The sequence below is a fragment of the Sminthopsis crassicaudata genome, chromosome 5 (genome assembly GCF_048593235.1).
Source record: "Sminthopsis crassicaudata isolate SCR6 chromosome 5, ASM4859323v1, whole genome shotgun sequence".
Lineage (NCBI taxonomy): Eukaryota > Metazoa > Chordata > Mammalia > Dasyuromorphia > Dasyuridae > Sminthopsis > Sminthopsis crassicaudata.
Genome location: NC_133621.1, coordinates 159,270,025 through 159,291,949, shown reverse-complemented (window position 1 = coordinate 159,291,949; position 21,925 = coordinate 159,270,025). Strand labels below are relative to the sequence as shown.

Here is a 21,925-nt window from a genome sequence, read left to right as displayed (position 1 = left end):
AAGCTTCTCATTGTGCCTGCTTTTCCTAGGGTCTACAAAAGAATGGAAGGATGCTATTGCCCTGCATAGATTTAAAGCACTCTTCTTCTCTGTGCTCCTGAGTAATTAATTCTTTTAAAACTTGAATTACAATCAGCAACTTCATTCTCTAATTCCTCACAATTTTCATTTTTCTCCCTGTCTTTCTGTTGAGGAGAATGACTTTTGAAGGTTAAAAACAGAACAAAAAATTATAAAAAGGGGCTGATATTTCAGATAAGTTAGAAGCTAATAAGAGAACACCTTAATGAACTTGAATCACCTAGCTTTTGGTTCTCAAAGAAGTAGCAGAATATGATTGATGAGCCACTACGAATGATGTTTGGAAGACTATGAAGAATGGGAAAGGTTCAGTAACACTGAATAGGGTCAATTGCCCAGATTTTTTTTAAAGGAAGAGAATAGAGCCTCCAAACATCATTGTCAGTGAGCGTGGTAAAATTCTGAAAAGGATTATTTTAAAATATGATTATTTAGCATCTAGAAAAGGAAGTTTTAATTAACAAAATTTCATTCCAAAATGATTGTCAGATTAACTTTATTTCCTTTCTGTGATAGGTTTACTAGACTATTAGATAGGAGAATGCTAAAATATAGGTAATCTCCATATTTAACAAAGTTTTTGATAATCTGCCTCAAACCATTTTTATGGAAACAAAGAAAGATGTGTATTAGATGATGGAACAATTAAATGAAACATAGCCAGACTCAAGAATCATTCCATATCAAGTTGGCCAGAAGACAAAAGTATTCTAGAAATCAGTCCTTGGCTCAATTCTGTTTATCACTTTTATTAATGACTTGGATAAATAATACAGATGGTAACACATTAGATATATTAAGAGTTCAAAAAGATTGGTGACAAGCTAGAGCATTAAACTGAAACTCACATGACAAAAACCAGTAGGGATAAACATTTATACTTGATGCTTATATTTGTATTTGAAAGAGTTAAATTCAAAAGGTATATAATATGGAAGAGGCATGGATATCAAATAGTAAGTTGTTTGAAAAAGATTTGAATTTCTCATGTTAATAAGTTGCAAAAATACTCCAAACTGCCAAATACAATATCTTGGCAAGCCTCTCGTGTCTTTTTGATGTAAACTTTTTTTGAAGGAGAGTTCAAAAGCTAAATTAAGTGTACTTTGTGGGCTATATAGATAAATTTATGGTTGAAATGGGTTATTGTCCATTCAAACTTCTCCATCCCATCCTCCTTCCAAAGGTTTCCCTTAAGGTGAATTTCATAAGAATAAAGATGCTCTGAACAATTTTATTTATGAGCCCTGAGCTAACAGGAAAAGTGACACTCTGCTCAATGCCCACTGAAGCAGTACTGGAGGACAAGAAACAGTATCACTACATTAAAATTTTATGAAGGAGAAAAAATGATTCACTCTTATGGTATTGTTAAAAGATGAAGATAAAACAATGAGCTGAAATGATTTTGTTGGGTGTGTGTGTGTGTGTGTGTGTGTGTAAGAAAAGAGGGGAGAAGAAAGTAGCTGAGAAGAGAGATCTATAGCTTGAGAGGTCATAGAAATCATCTAGTTAAGTCCCTCATTTTATAGATGAGGAAATTAAAGCCTTTTTAAATGGTTTGGCCAAGATCAAACTGGTAGAAAAAATCCCTGGTAGTAACAAAAAATAACAACAAATTAAAGAGTCAAAAACTCATACAAGTTATATTTTCAGCCATGTTTGAATAGAAAATTCTTAATAAAATTAAAAATTAAAAGTTTTAAAAAATTTAGTAGCTATTTCATTAACATAAAATATATTTCATTATATACAAATTATTTTGAGTTGACAGTCTTATATAATTAGCACATAGCCTTTATATATGTCATCTAATTAACTATAAAGATAAATTCTTATGAGAGTGGAAATAAGAAAACTTTATTATCTTTGTCAGGTAGATGAAACATAGTAGGCTAATGGTTTGTTCACATCATTTAATTAGGATAATTTCATTGTGGGGTGAAATAGACTTATTTAGTAAACATAATGACTGCAATCATGGAATTGAAGAGTTGAAAAAGATCTTTGTAGCTATCAAGCCTAACCCATACCCAAAATCAAATCCCCACTATGATATATTTAGCAATTGATCATCTATACTGTAAGTCTGATTGAGAAAGTGAATATGAAAAATAAGTGTGCAGGACTTGAAGTCAGGAAGACTGGAATTCAAATGCAGCCTCACTTAGTATCTGTGTAATTCTGAACAAATCACAAAACCTCTCCAAATCTTTAGTTCCCTCAACTGTACATAGAGGATAATGATAGCACCTATCTCCCAGGAATATGAAGATCAAATCAAATAATACATAAAGCATTTTGCCAAATATTGTTATTGATGTTGTTGTATTATTAGCTTGGAGAGTGCCCAGAAGGAGGTCTACAGACTTGAAATGGGAAAGAAAGCCTGGAAAGAAAAAATATTTATTTATTTTGCCGATTACCTCTGAAGGCAGCTCTTCCCCTGACTTCTCTTTCTGTCTTCTATTAATTTATTCTGTTTTGACCTTTTGGGGAAGGCTAATCCTTCTACACAATTTTCCAATAGGGTAGGGATGGGGACTAGGAAACTTTCTTTATCCCAGGGCTCTGTTTTTTCTACATTGGTAGCCTTCAAAAAAAAAATTGGAGAATTGTCTAGAACAAGCCTTTTACATTTTTTCCACTTGGGATCCCTTTTCACCTGAGGAATTTCTTCACAACCCTCATTTAAATGTAAGCTGAGTGTTTCTGGCAGCATTTATATATGCGTAATGCAAAGTGCATATATTGTGTGTACGTTCATAATCAAGGCTACAGTGAAGCTATGTGATGTAAAATGGGAAAACTCTGCCAGAAACAACTCAGATACATTTTACATTTGATTTTGAAGTAATTTTGGTTACATTCAGAAACCTTACTCTTGCCAGTTTTTTCCCGATCTCCACTCTCAGTTATATGGGATTGCAACCCACAGTTTAAGAAGTTTTGGCCTGTCTTCTCAACAGTGAGGTGTTTCAAGGCAATTCCAATAGATATGAGATGGAAAATGCCATTCACATCCAGATAGAGAACTTTGGAGACTCAATGTGGATTAAAGTATAGTATTTTCACCTTTTGTTTGTTTTTTTACCTTTCTCATAGATTTTTTCCCCTTTTGATCTGATTTTTCTTGCACAATATGGCATCTATGGAAATATGTCTAGAAGGATTGCATACATTTAATTTATATCAGATAGCTTGTTGTTTTGGAGAGGAAGGAGATAAGGAAAGGAGGGAGAAAAATTTAGAATACAAACTCTTACAAAAATAGATGTTGAAAACTATCTTTACAAGTATTTGGAAAATTAAAATACTATTAAAAAAAGAAGCTTTGGTCTAGAACATTTTTCGAGGTATATGTCAGAGGTGTTATTAGCTCCTCAAATACATGATAGTAATACCCTGTGGAATTTTTTTCTTTCCAGGTTAAATATTACCATTTCAAGTCTGTAGACCTCCTGGGCACTCTCCAAGCTAATGATAGAACAATAACAACAATATTTTTAGGGTTAGCAAAGTATTGCATATTATCTGAATTGTTCTTTGTATCCCTGGGAGATAGGTGCTATCATTATCCTCATTGTACAGTTGAGGGAACTAAGTCTTGGAGAGATTTTGTGACTTGTTTAGAATTACACAGATATTAAGTGAGGCTGCATTTGAATTCCAGTCTTCCTGACTTCAAGTCTTGCACACTTATTTTTCACATTCACCAAACTCATTCTGAAACTCTTACACCCAGAACCAAACACAATATAATCCACAGATTTTTTTAAACCAAGGCAGAATAGAGGGATACTGATCTCTTATTCTTACAGGTTGCATTTTCCCCAAAAAGAACCTAAGCATGTATTCGCTTTTCTGAATGCCATATCATATGATTACAGTATCCTCAGTTCTTTTTTTAAACAACTTATTTGTTAATTAATTTCATAACATAATGGTTTTTAAAGCCAGGAAGAGATGGGTCCAGATTCTACCTCTGAAGTTTGCTAGATTATTATATTAGAAATGACTCATTAGATTGTCCCACTCTGGGCACATCACTTATTCTCTCTGAGCTTGAGCTTCCTCATCCATAAAACGAGGGGATTTGTCTTAGAAGGGCTTTATGTCTCTTTCTTAACTTAAATCTAAGATCCCAAGATGAAATGATAGGTGACATATCCATGGTCTCACAGTTTCGAAGATGTCAGAGGAAGGCAAGGTAGATTCCAAACACAGTCCTCTATTAACTATACCAAATTACCTCTTTTAAAGTTTAAGATCTAGATCTAAGTCCTGAGCTTAATTTCTGCAATTTAACACGAAAATTAATTTGGGCTTGCCTAATTTACATAACAGAGAAATTGAATTCCAATTTAGCATGGATTTCTCAAATACAGCAATCACCTTTCTATATTGTTATAAGAAATTAAAATGCTTTAAAAGGTTCATTGTTTTAACAGCCACAATTGGAGAGCCCCAAAGTTAAGTACATTTTTCCCTTACCTTTATCTTCTTTTTGGACCCAACTACAAATCTGAAATCTTTCCTATTCTAAATCCTTCAAGTTTTTCAGATCTCTAATATCAGTTATTTTAGGAAATGTTTCTGATTAGGTGCAATATAGATTCTTCACCCTAAATAGGCAGTAATTCCTTATCTTCTTTTATGTTTTTGCCTAAAAGCAGAAGACCAATAACCTGGGGTGTTCTGACCAAGACTTTAACAAGTCACTATTATTTCTCAAATGTTGCCAGTTATTCATTTCAATTCAATATGCAATAATTAAATGCTTACCAGATGCACAAAATAGTCTATCAAAAATCACTAAGCAGCTACACGTGTCTGTTATGTGTCAACTATTACAGATAAAAAGTCAAAAGTGAAACATTCTCTGCCCTCAAGAGCTTACCTTAGACACTGTAGAATCATGAATAATGTGTTTTGTTGCAAACAAATTATTTACAAAGCAGATACAAAATGATGAAAGAGAGGAACTAGGCCCTGTGATGATCAAAGTAAGGCTTCTTGTAAAGCAGAGCTTTTTTTCTCCTTGTGGCCCTTTTTTGCCAGAGAAATTTTTCTGCAACCCTGCCTATATAGGTATATAAAATAGGTATACAAATCAAATATTTATGAATAATAAATCTTAATTTCATGACCTCACAGTTACAATACCCCATGTGAGTTGTGACCCACATTTTAAGAAGCTGGGATATAGAGAATAAATCTTGAAGGAAACTAGTGATTCTGAGAGATAAAGGTGAAAAGGCTCTGTAATCTGGACACTGAAAACAGTCATTGCAAAGGTTTCCCACTGCAAAATGGGAAATGGAATATCATATAAGAGTGGTAAAAGACTAGTTTGATTGGAACCTAGAGGGACTTAAGGGAGAATAATATATAACAAGTCTGGAAAGATAGATTACATTTAATATTATGATATTGTCTTGGTCTTAAGAAACTTACATTTATTTACTTCCATATAGAATAATTAAGGTCCTGAGAAGCTATGAAATACTTTTCTATAGTAAATAACAATTAAATAAGAAAATTAAAAAATAATAAGTAGATTTTTGCCTTGTTTTGTGCTATTGTTGTCATTTAAGTCATTTTTAGTATGTCTGATTCTTTGTGACCCCTTTTGGGGTTTTCTTGGCAAAGATACTAGAGTGCCTTGCCTTTTCTATCTCTAACTCATTTTACAGATGAGAAAACTGAAGCAAACAGGGTTAAAGTGACTTATTCAAGGTCACACAGCTAGTCAGTGTCTGAGGCTGAATTTGAACTCAAGAAGAGGAGTCTTCCTAACTGCTGGCCTGCTATTCTGGCTGCTCCTTTTGCCAATACCTTTAAGGAACACATTTCTAAATATGTATAGAACAATCGCTACCATGACTTCCATGGTCAGCTTCCACTCTGTCTTGAGCTTTGCTATTTTATAAGAAGTAGAGATTTTTATATTGCTCTTCTCTCTTAATGAGAATGAGAGGGAGAAAGCACTGTTCTAGGAGTCAGAAGACCTCCATTCTAGTGTAGGCTTGGCGAGTTAACAGTTCCATGTTGTGGGATCAGTCTGTAGGGGGAATGCAAGTACCTTGAGAACAGGGACTGTGTTAATTTTGACTTAATGTCACCATGTCCTAGTACACTATCTGATAACTAATACTGGCTTAATAATCTTTGTTGAATGCATAAGGCTGCCTGCCATTTAGGGGAGGGCATGGAGGGAGGGAAGGGAAAAGTTAGAACAGAAGTGAGTGCAAGGGACAGTGTTGTAAAAAAATATGCATGGGTAACCATGCATATGTTCTGTCAATAAAAAAGCTATAATTAAAAAAAATAATCTTTGTTGAATTGATTTGAAAATTCACACCTTTGGTTTCCATTTCTATAAAATGTGAATGATAATACCTACCCTGACTATTTTGGAGGGCTATTGTACAGATCAGATATGGCAATGAATGCATATAGTATATAGGACTGTGCAAATAAGAAGTGTTATTGTTAATCAATTTAAGCTCTTGGCAAATGCTCATATATGGTTTTGATGTTTATAAATTGCTAACTTGGGTATACTTTTCTGATGAGTAAACTCAAAAAGACAAGGAAATAAGTGCATTTATATTCAATTCAACAAACATTTGTTTAGCTAATTGCTGAGGATACAAAGCCTCAAATCCCCTATTCTTAAGGAGATTATACTGCCAGTATGGGGAAACATATTTAACATATACATAGGAAAATACATGGAACTTCCATACTGATGAAATCACAGATCTAGTCTAAAAAGATAGAAGGATTTTTTTTTTTAATTGAGAAGGGAGTGAACTCTATTTAGGGGCTCAAGGAAGGTTAAACAGAGAAGGAAGATAAAGAGGGAGTTCTTTGCAGGCAATATGGGAGGGAGGGCCTCAAGTGAATTCAGATTCTTCCACTCCATTATAAGAAAATGAAACTGAAGCTATAGTCCAGCCCTCAGGGAGCCATATTTATACTTCAGTTCTTGACTCAGTAGTTTAACTCTCTAGACTTAAACTTAGAAGAAATCAACTAAAAGTCTGAGACCTACAATTTATTTGACTTTAAGAAATCTGGCTCAATCTAGCTCAGTCTCCTCATTTGTAAAATGAGGGGAATGGACTAGATGGTTTCTAAGGTTCCTTCTTATTTTAGACTTATGCTGCTATAATTCTATTCTTTAAATTTTTTAACTGTTACAACTTTTGGTAAGTCTTTTTAAAAAAATAATAAAAAAGTTGCCTGTATGAAACAAGTTTTTAGGTATTCTGTAAGGAATGGCCTTCAGTTCAGTAGCTTTGTGTTGATTTTACTAAGAATGATTCACACCGAACAAAGTCTGTGCATTCATGAGAAAATTATTTGAAATTTTTGGAATACAAGGCACAGAATGAAGTTAACTGAACATTTTGATACAGGGACTGAATTTATGATCCATGAGAATGCAAACTCCTTGAGGGCAAGGGTTATATTTTTGGCCTTATCTATGCATCATTAATGTTTTTTGGGGGGGTTGGAACATACTAAGTCCTTAATAAATCCATGATTATTGATTTTTAATCATAGGATTCTCAATGAGAATTAGAAAAGCCCTCAGAAACTATATGTTTACAAATGAGGAAACAAAGGCCCACGTGAATGGACCCCAATTCCCATAGGCAATAAAATGCAGACCAGGATCTGAACACCAAAATTCTGAATAGAGTCAATGCTTTTTCAGTTGTATTATGTGGAATCCCTGACCTTACAAAGGAGAAATTGAAACCCTAAACAACTATCATATATATGTAATATGTGTGTATGTATATATACATATATATATACATATACACACATATATATACATACACACAGATACACACATACACACACACACAAACACACACAGATATATATATATATATATATATATACATATATATATATATATATATATATATATATATATATGAAGACTGGAGGGGGGGAAGAGGTAAGGTCTCTCTGTATATGTCTCTGGTTTTTTTTGAAAGTTAATTGGAGTTAAATGACTTGCCCAGAGTCACATAGCTAATAACTTTTAAGTTTGTCTGAAACCAGATTTGAGCTCAGTTCCTCATGATTCCAGGGCTGGTGCTCTATCCACTGCAACATCTAGCCACCCCTAATTATTATTATATGTTTCAAATGATTTAGATAGGGATAATCCCGAATATTCTCCTCTTCAGAATAGGGTAAGTTAATTCCAAAGGTTTTCCTGGAAGCAAAAGGAAGAAAGGACCTAATGTTATCAGTTTCTGCCTCCATAGTGTCATGGAAGGGATCCTGGATTTGGAGTCAGAGACCACCATTCAAATCTCAGTCATGGCTTGAATCTCAATCCTGCCTCTTGCTGTTTAGCTGATAAGGGCTAAGTCATTTAACCTCTCTTGCCCTCAATTTATTCATTTGCAAAATAAAAGAGTATAATAGGTGGTTCTTCCAGTTCTGAATCTTTAATCCTATGATTTTATCCCCATTCCCAATCCTATCATTTCCAGTTTCCAAAAATCTCATTCTATGCTATATCATCATAGAAATCTACATAGCTTCCCAGGCAGGGTCATATAGACCTGCTATTGGAAATATTTTATCTCTCAGTATAGAGAGAGATAACAGTTTCTCTTCTTTAAGATCTCTAGCAGAGGCTTCTCACAGAGTTGGGGAGAGCCTATGAACTAAAATTTTTCTTATATTTAATTTTTATACTTATATATTTATATTACATGTTTCAATATTATTGTCTTAATTTGTAATCATATGAACTCTATTTAATGCATTTAAAATCTTATTCTGAGAAGAAGTCCATAGTCTTCACCAGACTACCAAAAGATCTACAACACAGAACAAAAAAATTAAGAACCTTTGATCTATAGGGATGGAGATGGCCTACTTCTATCAAATTTTCCCATTCAGGAAATTCTTTCCAACAGCTGATTTGAAAACTTGTTCTATATAAACTTCATTTTTCTAGTTCAAGTCAGAAGGAATGAGTAGTGCCATGTGGGAAAACAAATGTGCAGATTGTGTCATAAACTGACGCTCTGGATGTTCAAGACCACATGGAAGAATGCCTGGTTTTAGGTTTCTCTTCCAGTGTCAACAATGCATTGATTCTTATCCCTTTCCTACCTCATTGGAAATGTTTCCTTTGTCCTGTTTTAAGTTTCAACATAGAACCCATCGTTTCCAAATGAAACAAAAGAGTTGGGAGTTCAGCAACAAAACAGTAATAATAATCAACAGCCACAGAATGGACCCCAAGTGTGGGAAAATGAGACTAAAAGCAGGCAGCTGGTGTTCCATCCACTGTGTGACCTCGCAGCTGGAATCTTTTCTCCCAGTGCTAAGCCCCCACAAAACAGATGTGGAGCAGAGAGTAAACAAACAGGTTACATCATTAAGGGTGCTCATCTAAGGTCTGAAGCTTCTCATTATAAGCCCTAGGGAGCTGTCCAATGAGAAAGGAAAAGGAAAAAGAAGAGAACATTTGTCTTTACATTTGGGGAGTTTTTGATCAGCAGAATTGGAAAGCTTTTCTGGGCATTTGTGGGAACTACAAAAAGTTCAAGAGGAGGAAACAAGATCAAGGGCTATTTGCTCTTTCAGCAACTTCAAAGTTCATTCATCTAAATATGCTCTTCCTATCTTGGCTTCCTTGCTGTGCCATGGGTAGCTGCATGCTTTTTAAGAGTGCAGGCATGCTGGATGGGGCCAGCTGAAATGTGGTCTGTGGAGGAGTGCCATAACCCAGGGAAAAAAAAAAGATGCTCTTGTTGGTCTGCCTGGACTCTATGGTTACAGAGTGAACCAGGAAAGAACCTCTTGGAAGATTGGGGTGGGAGGGATGTTGCTACGTGACCATAAGCAAATCACTGGCTCTGTTGTCTGTTTTCTTCTGGGTCTGTTTTCTTCTTTGCTATAGAGAATGCCTTAGCTTTGTGTTTGTATTCCAGGCTCCCACTGTGATTTCTGATGTGATGTAGTGTCTTTGTTTGGGTGATTGATCTGTACGATGAGGAAGTTGGATTAGATATCCCTAAAAATTCATTTCAGTACCAATGGTCTGTGATTCCATCATTTGAGAACTTTTTCCTTTTGTTCCTGGTTGTGGGGAGCAAAGAGTCATGGATATAAATATATGAGGTGCCACAGTTTTCCACTCTAATGGTTTCTCTATTCTGTATCTGACAGTTGTACCAAGTATGATCATCTGAAGGAGATTTAAGGCTATTTTGTCTTTGCCTCGGAGAAGCTATACCCAAGCCCTTCTGAATTTAGAGGACTGAATCCAAGTCTCACATATGATACTTATTACTTATGGAATTTGGGGAAGTCATTTTACTGTCTTAGGTCTCAATTTTTCTCATCTGTGAAGTGACAGTTGAACTAGCTCTTCTTTGCCCCTCTGGGTCTATATCTAGTATCTTACAATTAAGTGGATAAAATGCCAGGTTTGAAGTTAGAAAGACTTATATTCAAACCACTTCAAACTATGTATCTTTGTCAAGACAACTCCACATAAAAGTAGAATTCCAAAGAAATGATTGAACAACAAAAGCAAAATTTTTCCTTTTGCATTCGGTATAAGGAGTTAAAGTAGAGGAGCTTCTGAGGTAGACTCTGCTACTCAGTGAAGGCAGAATTATCTGCCAATTGGGAAGCCTTGGCTCAATCTCTCCGATCCTCTGCCTCACCATTCAGGTCAAATTTCCATTACTCCTTTATATTGAGTAGTCAGGGCTGAAATTGTGAATATTTTTTTGCTCTGCCATTGATTTGTGATCTTTAGCAATTCTCTTTCATTTTCACAGCTTTGTTTTCCTCATCCAAGAAGCATTCATATCTATCTGCGTGCCTTTAAACACTTTGAAATTTTCAATTTGAGGTGCACTACACAGCATTCATTGTATTGCCCAGGACAAAGGAACCCTTACATATAGTATTTACAGCTGTGACATCTCAGTTCTCTATCTGTAAAATGGGGATGGTAAAATTAACATACACTATTTCTGATCTGTAAAATACAAGAGTTGGACTAGGTGACCTTTAAAATCCCTTCCATGTCTATGGTCTATGCTATAAGACAATTGGGTGTTATAAGTGAAGAGAGAATTGGAGTGAAGAAGACCTGAGTTCAAATCTAACCTCAGACTAAATCTAACAAGATCAGACTATATGATCCTGGACAAGTCACTTAATTTCTGTTTATCTGAGTTTCCTCCTCTATAAAATGAGGATATAACTGAGCAAGTCATATAATTTCTGTCTGCCTCTGATTCCTCTCCTATAAAATGGGGCTCTTCATAGCACAGACCTCCAGAATGGTTGTGAGGACAAATGAGCTAACATTTATAAAGGTCTTTGAATGCTATAAAAAGCTAGGAATAATAATAATATTATAATAATAAACATTTACATATTATTTTAAAGTATATTGAGTCATTTGAGCTTCCTAAAAGCCCAGGAAAATGCATACTTTAATGTTATTTTCCTCATTTTAAAGATAAGAAATTAAGAGGGATGAGATTTGAACCTACTGCTTATATGTCTCGAACTCTTTATCCTTCATATATCATTCTACTTCTCAATATTATTCATTTAGTTCATTAATCCATATCAAATTATGACTCCATCTACACTCAATCTCCATTATCTTTCTACCCAATGATGGGGTAGCATTTCATCGTGAATTCTCTAGGATCACTGTTGGTCATTGCACAATCAGAGTTCCTAAGGCTTTGATAAATGTCTTTACCATATTGTTATTGTAGAAATTGTGTATGAAAATACAGATTTCCAAAAACAAACAGAACTTTCATAAAAAGGATCTTTTGCCTTATGAGACAATTCCTATAAATAGAAAACTTCCCAATTACGTTTAAAATATTCTTCAGTTTGTAATTTATGCATACCTTTTCAGGAATATGTCAGTTACATGAAGCAAAGTTCAAAAACTTATCATAACATAAATCAAGGTCTCCTGGATTCCTAGTTCCTCAAACTTCCTCTCTCAATGCACTATCATTGTATCTGAGATATATTTCTTTTTATCATCATAACAGCATTCTGATTAATTTATACCTTTGGAATGCCTATACTTTTATGGTTTCCATGTCAAGTAATTAGATGGACAAGATCTAATCATGGGTCACAAATTAAATATTTTCAGTAATCTTGATTTATAGTGCTAGCCAAGAATCCCACCTCTCCCAACTTCATTTAGATACTTTCAAGTATAATAATTTGGAAATAGGTTCTTCTCATTCATGATTTTAGTACCCAATACAGATTTTGAGACATAAGGAAAAAAAAATTTTAATCACTGATCTTGGTCCCAAGGGTGAGGTAAGTAAAGGTTCTTCTTTCCCTTCTCTGGAGAGGTAGAGAGAAACTGAATATACTGCCAAACTCAAATGATATAAATTTAGCTCTGAAGCACCTTTTCTTTTCTTATTTTTTCTTTTCCTTTTATAGTCCTTATTATTAGAATCTCTGAGTAGGAAAAGGGAAAGAAACATATTTAGAAATGAAGGTGACAAAAACAAAAGATGTCAATAATAAATAAAGTGACAGTCATAAGCAAATTTTCTTTTGATTTATAGGGCTTTTAATAAATTATTTTTTAAAATCCATAGGGTTCATTATATGGTGGCAAAGCTGTTAACTTTAAAATGATTAGACACTAGAGTAAATACACTTGACCAATGATGTAGTATTAGTGCCATTCTGTATTTTCATCAAAATATTCATTCCTAGAAAATAACTAGGCATTTGGCTTTTGAATCTCTGATTATCCAATCCTACAGTTCTGATTATTAGAGTTGTTGTCTAAATGGTATTATTTCTTGATTTGACTTTGCCAGTGAGATGCAGTTAGTGGTGAACAGGGAAATGCTGGGTTTACATGCAAAAAGTTAGCTCTGTTTAAAGAGCTCCAGAGACAGAAAGCAAGGAAGGGATGGGAAGAAAAAGGGAAAAAAAATGGAAGAAATGAAAGAAAGGAGGAAGGAGTTAGGAAGATTAGGCCAATGACCTCAAACTGAATGAAAAAATATATAAAGAAAAAAATCATGTGTATTTTTAGAAACACAAATGAGTAGTACGTGAATAAGATACAGTATGCACATAAAATATTTGTTTAGAGTAGAATAATCTAAGAACATCCAAAACACTCTATTTCCTCTTCTAAATTACAGACTGTTCTACTTTCTTATGTCAGTGGAAATTAATTTGAAGCTATTTAATAACAGTAGTAATAATAGCCAGTATTTATATAGTGCCTTAAAATTTGCAAAGAGATTTACAAATATCTTCTAATTTGATCCTCACAACAACTATAATTAGGTGCTATTATTATTATCCTCATTTTTCAGATGAAGAAACTCAGGCAACAAGAGGTTAAATGACATGCTTAGCATCATAAAGTTAATAAAAATCTGAGACCATATTGAAAATCAGGTCTTCCTGACTGCAGGTTTAGCACTCTATCACTGTATTACCAAGTTTAACATGTGTGTTACAAAATTGGACAGTAGCTCTTAGTCTCACCTTGGGTTTATGATTAACAACGAATGATTAAGCCAATGATGGATGGAAGATAGTACTGTTTGTTACTTTCTCTTTCTCAATGATCTGAGAGTATGACTTTGAGTGATATGCATTTTATGCAAAATGTACGGGGTAATATGGTCCCACAATGACATGGAGAATGATTTGCATTTCAGGATAGTGATATTATTTGATGATTGAAATATTTTTGACCTTTTGTGAATAGTAATCATAACTATCTTTTTAAAAACTTGGATTTGATTTTCAGTCTTCAAAGGAAGCACCTTTGACATGGATCCTGAAATGGTATAAGGATTCTCAAGTTGTGTTTTTTGTTTGTTTGTTTGTTTGTTTGTTTTTTGTCTTTTTCAGAATATGCTAAATATGCTTTACCCTATTTAGAAATAACTTCCTAATAAGCAAATATCACATTGAGACTCTGCATGTAAGAACAACAATTTAATGACTTTGATCTGCCTTCAAGTTTTGCTCATTTAGGATTGTTACAAACAGACACAAAGCCTCATCTCAAAATATTCATTAAGCAATATCTAGAAACCTATTTATACATATATGGAAATATGTATAATAGAAGAAACAGAATATTAATGTCTGTAAAGCACCATAATTTGAGTCTCACTCTTTTTCTAATTAGTCCAGAGAAGAATATGATTTTTCACCCTTCTACCTACTGTGGAAGTTATGATATTCTCAAGCTCAGATTTTCCTTAAGGGATGTCTGGATTTTCTACATCTACATTATTTAGAGATATACCTAGAGAAGTTAATAGGACTAAATGCTCCACATAATATTCTGAGGTCAGCATTCAAAAGGGGATAAAATATAACATATCCCATATTTAAGAAGCTACAAATTCTCCTACCATAAAGCTACCGGAAAAGCACTTGGGGATCTTTGATTATTACCCAGTATACCCATCAAGCAATGAATAAGGACAACAGAGAACCATAACAATAGCTCTCTTTGGGCCATTTGTTAAAAAGCTTGAATTTATAATGGTATACTGTACCAAGAACTAACAAGGGTTTGACATGCAAAGGTATTAATCATACACCATTAGCTTAAAATAGGGGCTCTTAACATTTATTTGTGTTTATGGACCACTTTAGCAGTCTGGTGAAATCTATGGGTCCCTTCTCAGAATAAGGTTTTTTTAAATGAACCAAATAAAATATATAGGATTACAAAGGAAACCAATTATGTAGGAAGTTATAAAAATAGCTCATGGATTTTAGAGCAAGAACCTCAGGCCTAGGGAGTTACATCAAAAAGGAGGAATTAGAATTATATATTTACCTGTGAAATTTATTTTTAGCAAGTAATCTGTGTACAGCTTTTTTCCATCTAGAATCTTCATGGCTTCACAAAGCTTGGTGGTGTTTGGGCAGAGGGTCCTCTGCATCTTGTGTAGGGCATGGGCCATGGCATAAACAGCATTCACCACAAACATGATTTTGGATTCCTGCTCATAATTGGTGCTATCAATTGCTAGATGCTTGTCACAGACCCTCCGGTGTGTTCTTTTACCTTGTAGGCTGCATTGGAACTTCTGTTCCCAGAAGTCCCTAAACCAGGGGTTGCGGTGGTTGTTATAAGGGTTGAGGCTCTGGAAATAACGATCAAACTCACGAATGGGATGTGAAGCTAGTTCTAAGGTGATGGCTCCATAGGCCACATGCTCATTGCCCTTCACAATGCTTTCCTGGGCACCCCACCCATCACTGGCGATCCACGTGAAGGAAGCATTGAAGCGGCTTGCAGCAGCAATCAGCTCTCGGGAGTCATCACTTCTCATAAAAAGAACAACCACTCGTGCATTGGGCTTTTGGAGCAGCTCTTTGATGACACTGTCATAGGACTTTCGGATGTTAGATCTGCCTACCTTTTCAGAGGTGGCAATGCAGATGTTGCGAAGACGCGCCTCCTGTTCAAAGGCCTCAATCCCTGTCTCCCCATAGTCACCTTCAGAGGCCACAGTTGACACATAGGTCCAGTTGAAGAAACGCAAGATCTCAGCCATGGCCTTAGCCTGGTAAAAGTCTGGGGGCACGGTCCTGGCAAAGTAATCGTAACGTGACTTGTCACTTAGTTTGGCACTGGTAGATGCGTAGCTTATCTGAGGGATCTGGAAGAGCCTTAGGAGATTTGCCACCTGTTTTATATAAAATAATAATGATAATGAAAGTAAGAATAATAATGAAGAAAATACTATCTTATACATTGATAACTTTAATCATACATTTTGAAGTTAGGGAACCTTAAAGAACATCCAGACTAGCCTATTCATTTCATTTTTTGCTAGCAAATAATTAAATAATCAATTTATTATGATTATGATTTTTTTGGAGGGTGAATCCGAGTCACTATGTCATGAAACACAGTGCTGATAGTGGTTATCACAAAAACTTTGACCTGCTTCATTTCTTTTTTCTTTTCTTTTTTTTTTTCTGAGGCAAATGGGGTTAAATGACTTGCCCAGAGTCACACAGACAGGAAGGAAGTGTTAAGTGTCTGAGTTTAGATTTGAATTCAAGTCCTCCTGACTTCAGGGCTGGTGCTCTGTCCACTGCGCCACCTAGCTGCCCCTTTCATTTCTTTTTTTGAGAGCAATCTTTTCTCTTTGAATTTTAAGCTTCACATTCTCTCCCTTCCATCCATCCCCTATCCACTGAGAAGTCAAGCAAAATGATGCCAATTATACATATGAAATCATGCAAAAGCATTTCTATATTAGTCACATACAAAAAGCAACAAAAATAAAGTGAGACAGTTATACTCCAATTTTCATTCAGAGTTGATCAGTTTTCTCTCTGGAGATGTATAATATTATTTTCATCTTTGTCATAGATTATTGTATTGATTAGATTAGCCCAGTCTTTCACAGTTGATCATCATTATAATATTGCCATCACTGTGCACAATGATCTCCTAGTTCTTCTCATTTCATTTTGTATCAGTTCATAGAAGTATTTCCATGTTTTTTTCCTCCTGAAACCACCCCTTTTATAATTTCTTACAGCACAATAATATTCTATCACAATCATATACAACTTGTTCAGCTGTTTTCCAATTAATAAGCATTTCCTCAATTTCCAATTCTATACTACCACAAAAAACCCTGCTAAATATACTTTTTTATTTTTTTATTTTTATTTTTTGCTGAGGCAATTGGGGTTAAGTGACTTGCCCAGGGTCACACAGCTAAGAAGTGTTAAGTATCTGAGGCCAGATTTGAACTCAGGTCCTCTTGACTTCAGGGATTGTGCTCTATCCACTGAACCATCTAGCTGCCCAGAAATATACTCTTGTACCTATAGGTCCTTCTCCTTTTCTTTGTTCTCTTTGTGGTATTGACCTACTAGTGGTATTACTGAGTCAAAGGGTATGCAGAGTTTCTAGTCCTTTGGGTAGAGTTCCAGATTGTTCTTTAGAATGATTGGACTTATTTATGACTCCACCAATAGTTTATTAGTGTACCTATTTTACCTCAACCCTTTAGATTTTGTTATTTCTGATGGATATCAGGAGGTACATTAGAGTTATTTTTATTTGTACTTCTTTAATGAGTAATGATTTAGAACATTTTTTTCATATGACTATAGAAAGCCTTGATTTCTTCTTCTGGAAGCTATCTATTGGTATCCTTGGCTATTTATCAATTGGGGAATGACTTAGTTTTTGATACTACTTCATTGGCTATGATATCTTTTAATAAAATTTATTTTCTCTGATTAGGTATATTTTTGCTTTTGCTTTGTCTGAGATCATGTTTATCACCCTTCCTTTTTAATTTTTAGCTGAAGCATAATAGATTCTGCTCTAGCTCTAGCTCTAGCCCTTTCTTTTAACTCTGTATGTTTGTTTCAAGTATGTCTTTTATAAACAACATATAAGCGGATTTTTGTTTCTAATCTATTCTGCTATCCACTTTCATTTTATCAGTAAGTTCATTTCATTTACATTCACAATTATGATTATTTATGTGATTATTTATTGTGTATTTTCATCCATCCTATTTTGTTCTATTTCTTCTTCTCTCTCTTCCTCTTTAAACTATCCTTCAAACATCAGTTTTGCTACTGACCGTTACTCTCCCAATCTTACACCCTTTTATCATCTCTTCCACCTCTGTATATCTCATTCCCTTTCACTGACTATATAGGTGTGCATTTTTCCTTCTTTCTTTGAGCCAATTCCAATGAGAGTGAGATTAAAGTGTTGTTTGACATTCACCAACTTTCTCCTCCCTACACTGTGAAAGCTCTTCTTTACATGCCTTCTATGTAAGAAACATTTCCCCATTCTATCTCTACCTTTCCCCCTTTTCCAGTGCATGTTTCTATGTCTCTCTCTGTCTCTGTGATTCTGTCTCTTTGTGTGTCTCTGTGTGTCTCTGTTTCTGTCTCTGTCTCTCTGATTATCACAACATAATTTACTTGCACTTATGTCCTTCCACATTCTCTAGTGACAATAAACTTTTTGAGAGTTGCAAATATCATCTTCCCATATAGGAAAGTAAACAGTTTATTGAGAGGCAGTTGGAATTGTAACTTGTTCAAGGTTATATAGATAATAAGTATTAAGTAGCTGAGGCTGGATTTAAACTCAGCCTCAGCTACTTAATACTTATTAGCTATATAACTCAGTCCTCCTGAGTCTAGGACTGGTGCTCTATCCACAATGCCATCTAATTGCCCCAGAAATATAAACAGTTTGAATACCTCGTGATTTTTCATGACATCTCTTTCATGTGTATCTTTTTATGCTTCTCTTGAATCTTGTGTTTGAATGTCAATTTTTCTATTTACCTCTTTCATCAGGAATACTTGAAATTTATCTTTTATTAAACATGAATTTCTGTCCCTGAAATATTATACTCAGTTTTATTGGTAAATTATTCTTGGTTGTAATCCTAGTTCCTTTGACTTCAAAAATCTTATATTCCAAGCCCTCTGTTTCTTAGACACAAAAGGTCTTGTGTGATCCTGGCTATGGCTCCACAATATGTGAATTGTTTCTTTCTGTCTGTTTGCAATATTTTCTTCTTGACCTGGAAGCTCTTAAAGTTGGTTTGTGGATTTCTTTCAGTAATTGATGACTGTATTCTTTCAATTTAAAATTTCCCCATAGATCTAAGGTGTCAGGGCAGTTATCTAGATAATTTTTTGAAATATTATATTGAGGCTTACTTTTTGATCATGGCTTAATAATAATAATAATAATAATAATAATTCTTAATAAAAATTCTTTAATTATCTCTTCACACTCTAGTGTCCTGATGAAATAATTTTGTGTTTTCTTTCTTTTTGCTTGGCTTTGTTTTGTTTCTTGATGTATCATGAAGTTATTAGATTTCAGTTGTTAAATTCTAATTTTTAAGCAATTATTTTCTTTAGTGAACTTTTGTATACATTTTTTCCACTTGACTAATTTTTCTTTTTAAAGAGTTACTTTCTTTAATGAATTTTTGCGTCTCTTTTCTATTTGATCTCTTTTTAATGAGTTCTTTTCTTGAGTAAAATTTTGTGTCTCTTTTTACCATTAGGTCAATTCTGTTTTTTAAGGTATTATTTTCTTCAGTATTTTTTGTACTTCTTTTCCAAGCTGTTAATTCTCTTTTTAAGAAAAATTAATATTTTTCCAATTACTTCTAAAAACAATTTTTAACATTTGTTTTTTAAAATTTTTACATTCAAAATTCTCTCTTTCCTCTTTCTCCTCATTGAGAGAGCAGGCAATTTGATATAGATTATACATGTGCAGTTATGAAAAACATAATTCCATACTAGTCATGTTGTAAAAGAAAACACAAAAAGTGAAAAAAGGTATACAGTACTGTGTTTTGATTTGAATTTAGATCTTATCAATTCTTACTCTAAAGATGGATAACATTTTCCTCATAAGTCCCTTAGATTTGTCTTGAATTTTTCCATTGCTGAGAATATCCAAGCCATTCATAGTGAATTAACATATAATATGTTGTTATTGTGACTGAACTATAAAGATGGGCTCTGTTCCCTTGTAGTAGAGGAACTATCCCAAGCTTCAGGCTTTTTTGGGCTGTTGTTTTCAGAGATTATTTTGGGGATATGCAAGTTTTTGGTGTTTCCAAGGTGCTGTGATGGGGAGAGAGGTGGTCACTGCTTTCCTGGTCTGTGCTCTGTTTTCTGATCAGGAAGCGTGTTTGCTCCCCTGCAACCACAAATGCTAGTGTTCTTCTCTGGCTTGGAACTGTGACCCATTCCCCTGCTCTTTTCTGTCCTGGAATTGTGACCCAGAAGAGCAATATTAGTAATAGAGACACTTTGTTTTGTTTCTTGATGTATCATAAAGTTATTAGATTTCAGTTGTTAAATTCTAATTTTTAAGCAATTATTTTCTTTAGTGAACTTTTGTGCCATCTGTGATCTCTTTCTAACCAGTTGACTGACCCTCTTATTATTTCTGGGCTGAGACTTTTTAAAGCTGTTGCTGCTACTTTCCCTTATTACCTTTATTTCCAAGGCCTGTGGCCCATGAATTCTGGGCTAGGCATTATCCCTGGTGTCATACCCCTCTCCTGCTCATCTAAGTTATCTTAGACTAAAAAAGTTTTAGTACAACCTTTTGTTGGTCTTAATGCTCCAAAATTTGATTTGAGGTATTATTTTAAAGTTGGTTAGAGGTGAACATTGGGAAAGTTCACCTGAGTTGCTGCCTATACTAAACTTGTTTCATTTCTGTCATCCCTTTGAAGGGACCTCATGTTCCCATTTCATTTTCCCTTAGATGCACTATAATGATATTGAACATGTATGGACCTTGGATAGGCTTATCTGACTGCAGTTTAGAATTCCTTAGCTGAAGTGATTCCCAGCCCCAATCTTCTTACAAGTAAGGCTTACAGCAGATCTATGCCCCTCTCAATGTCATTTTAGTAGAGGAGGTGTTTGAGGCTGAGAGATGTTAAGTTACTTGCTCATAATCACTGAGGTAGTAAATAGTATAGCTAGGATTTGAAGACAACTTCTCTGACTCTGAAGCTAGTATTTTCCCATCATTAAGTTTACCAAGCATTTTCCTCACTTCAAAGTTGACCCATTGATAGTTCACATATTAATATCGTTATTAAGTGAGATAATATCTTCAATGCACTTTGCACACTTTAAAATAATGCATAATGTTAGTTACTATTAAAATTCTCATTTTATATATGAGGAAACAAAGCCTGTAAGTGAATAAGTGACCATGGTCACAACACTAGAAAGCATCAGAATCAAATTCAATAAAATTCCTTCCAACTTCAACTATCTAGAAATCTGTAGTTCAAGGACCTCTGTTCTGATTTTTCTTTCCATTTTCATATTACATCTTATGTAGAAGTATATATAAGAACCAGCCAGTAACATCCAGAGTATGGATTTGGGAGAAGAGGAAGAAAATAAGATCTTGGTCTCTTTCCTGAAATTTTTGCTAAGGTTTGGTGAAGTTTATAAAATTTTATATTTTGGGGGGTTTGGGGATATTTTAAAACGGTCATTGACCATCTTGACAACACAAATCGTGGTATTGGTGGGTTGTTTTTAAATTTTTTGGGAGAGATGCTTCCTTCTAGACCATCCATATAAGGGATTCTTAGGGAATTAGCCAAAATTTTAGGACCACTTGGCTGCAGTGAATAGGGAGAGTCTCAGGGAAGTCAGTTTCTCACTTCCTCCTCCTCTTGCTAAATAAGGAACCTTCTTTAAAAGCTTTATTTTATAATGGTAAGCCACATGGACATCTGATATCTAGGTTAGACAAAAATCAACTGGAATTCTCTTTGTCCCTTGAAAAAACCTTAGCCTCAAACTTTTCTTAGTCTTAAAAAGCTTGTCTAATGTTTTTTCCCCGTGTTCTTATTTTCCTGCTTTTTTTTCCTCCTCCCATTTAATGGAAAAGGAAGACTGCAAATGCTATTTGTATGGCATTTCTGATTAAAGACAGAACAAGGAGGTATTGAAAACCTTGTGAGAAAAGAAATCACTCACGAATAGCCTTCTTCAAAAAGAGTTTTAAACCAATTTGAACCAAACTTTCAGACTTGGGATTTACTCATCTCTATGGGATTTTAAGGTAGAACACATATAATAGGAGAAAAGCAAGACTCAAATAGCATTTTATACGCTTACGATGAAATATTTCTATAAATGTATACAAGATTATAAACAGGCACAAAAGTGATGTGCAGACAATTCACATATTGGACCCTGGCTAACTCAAGTA

General features: G+C 34.5%; 1 protein-coding gene across 1 annotated transcript in view; it reads right to left on the bottom strand.

The window, feature by feature from the left end:
• Positions 1 to 21,925, bottom strand: part of GRM3 (glutamate metabotropic receptor 3) — a 257,047-nt gene that overhangs the window by 64,696 nt on the left and 170,426 nt on the right. Inside the window, exon 3 of the mRNA XM_074268542.1 lies at positions 14,978 to 15,833. Coding sequence (XP_074124643.1) covers positions 14,978 to 15,833 — 856 coding nt within the window. The remainder of the gene's footprint in view (positions 1 to 14,977; positions 15,834 to 21,925) is intronic.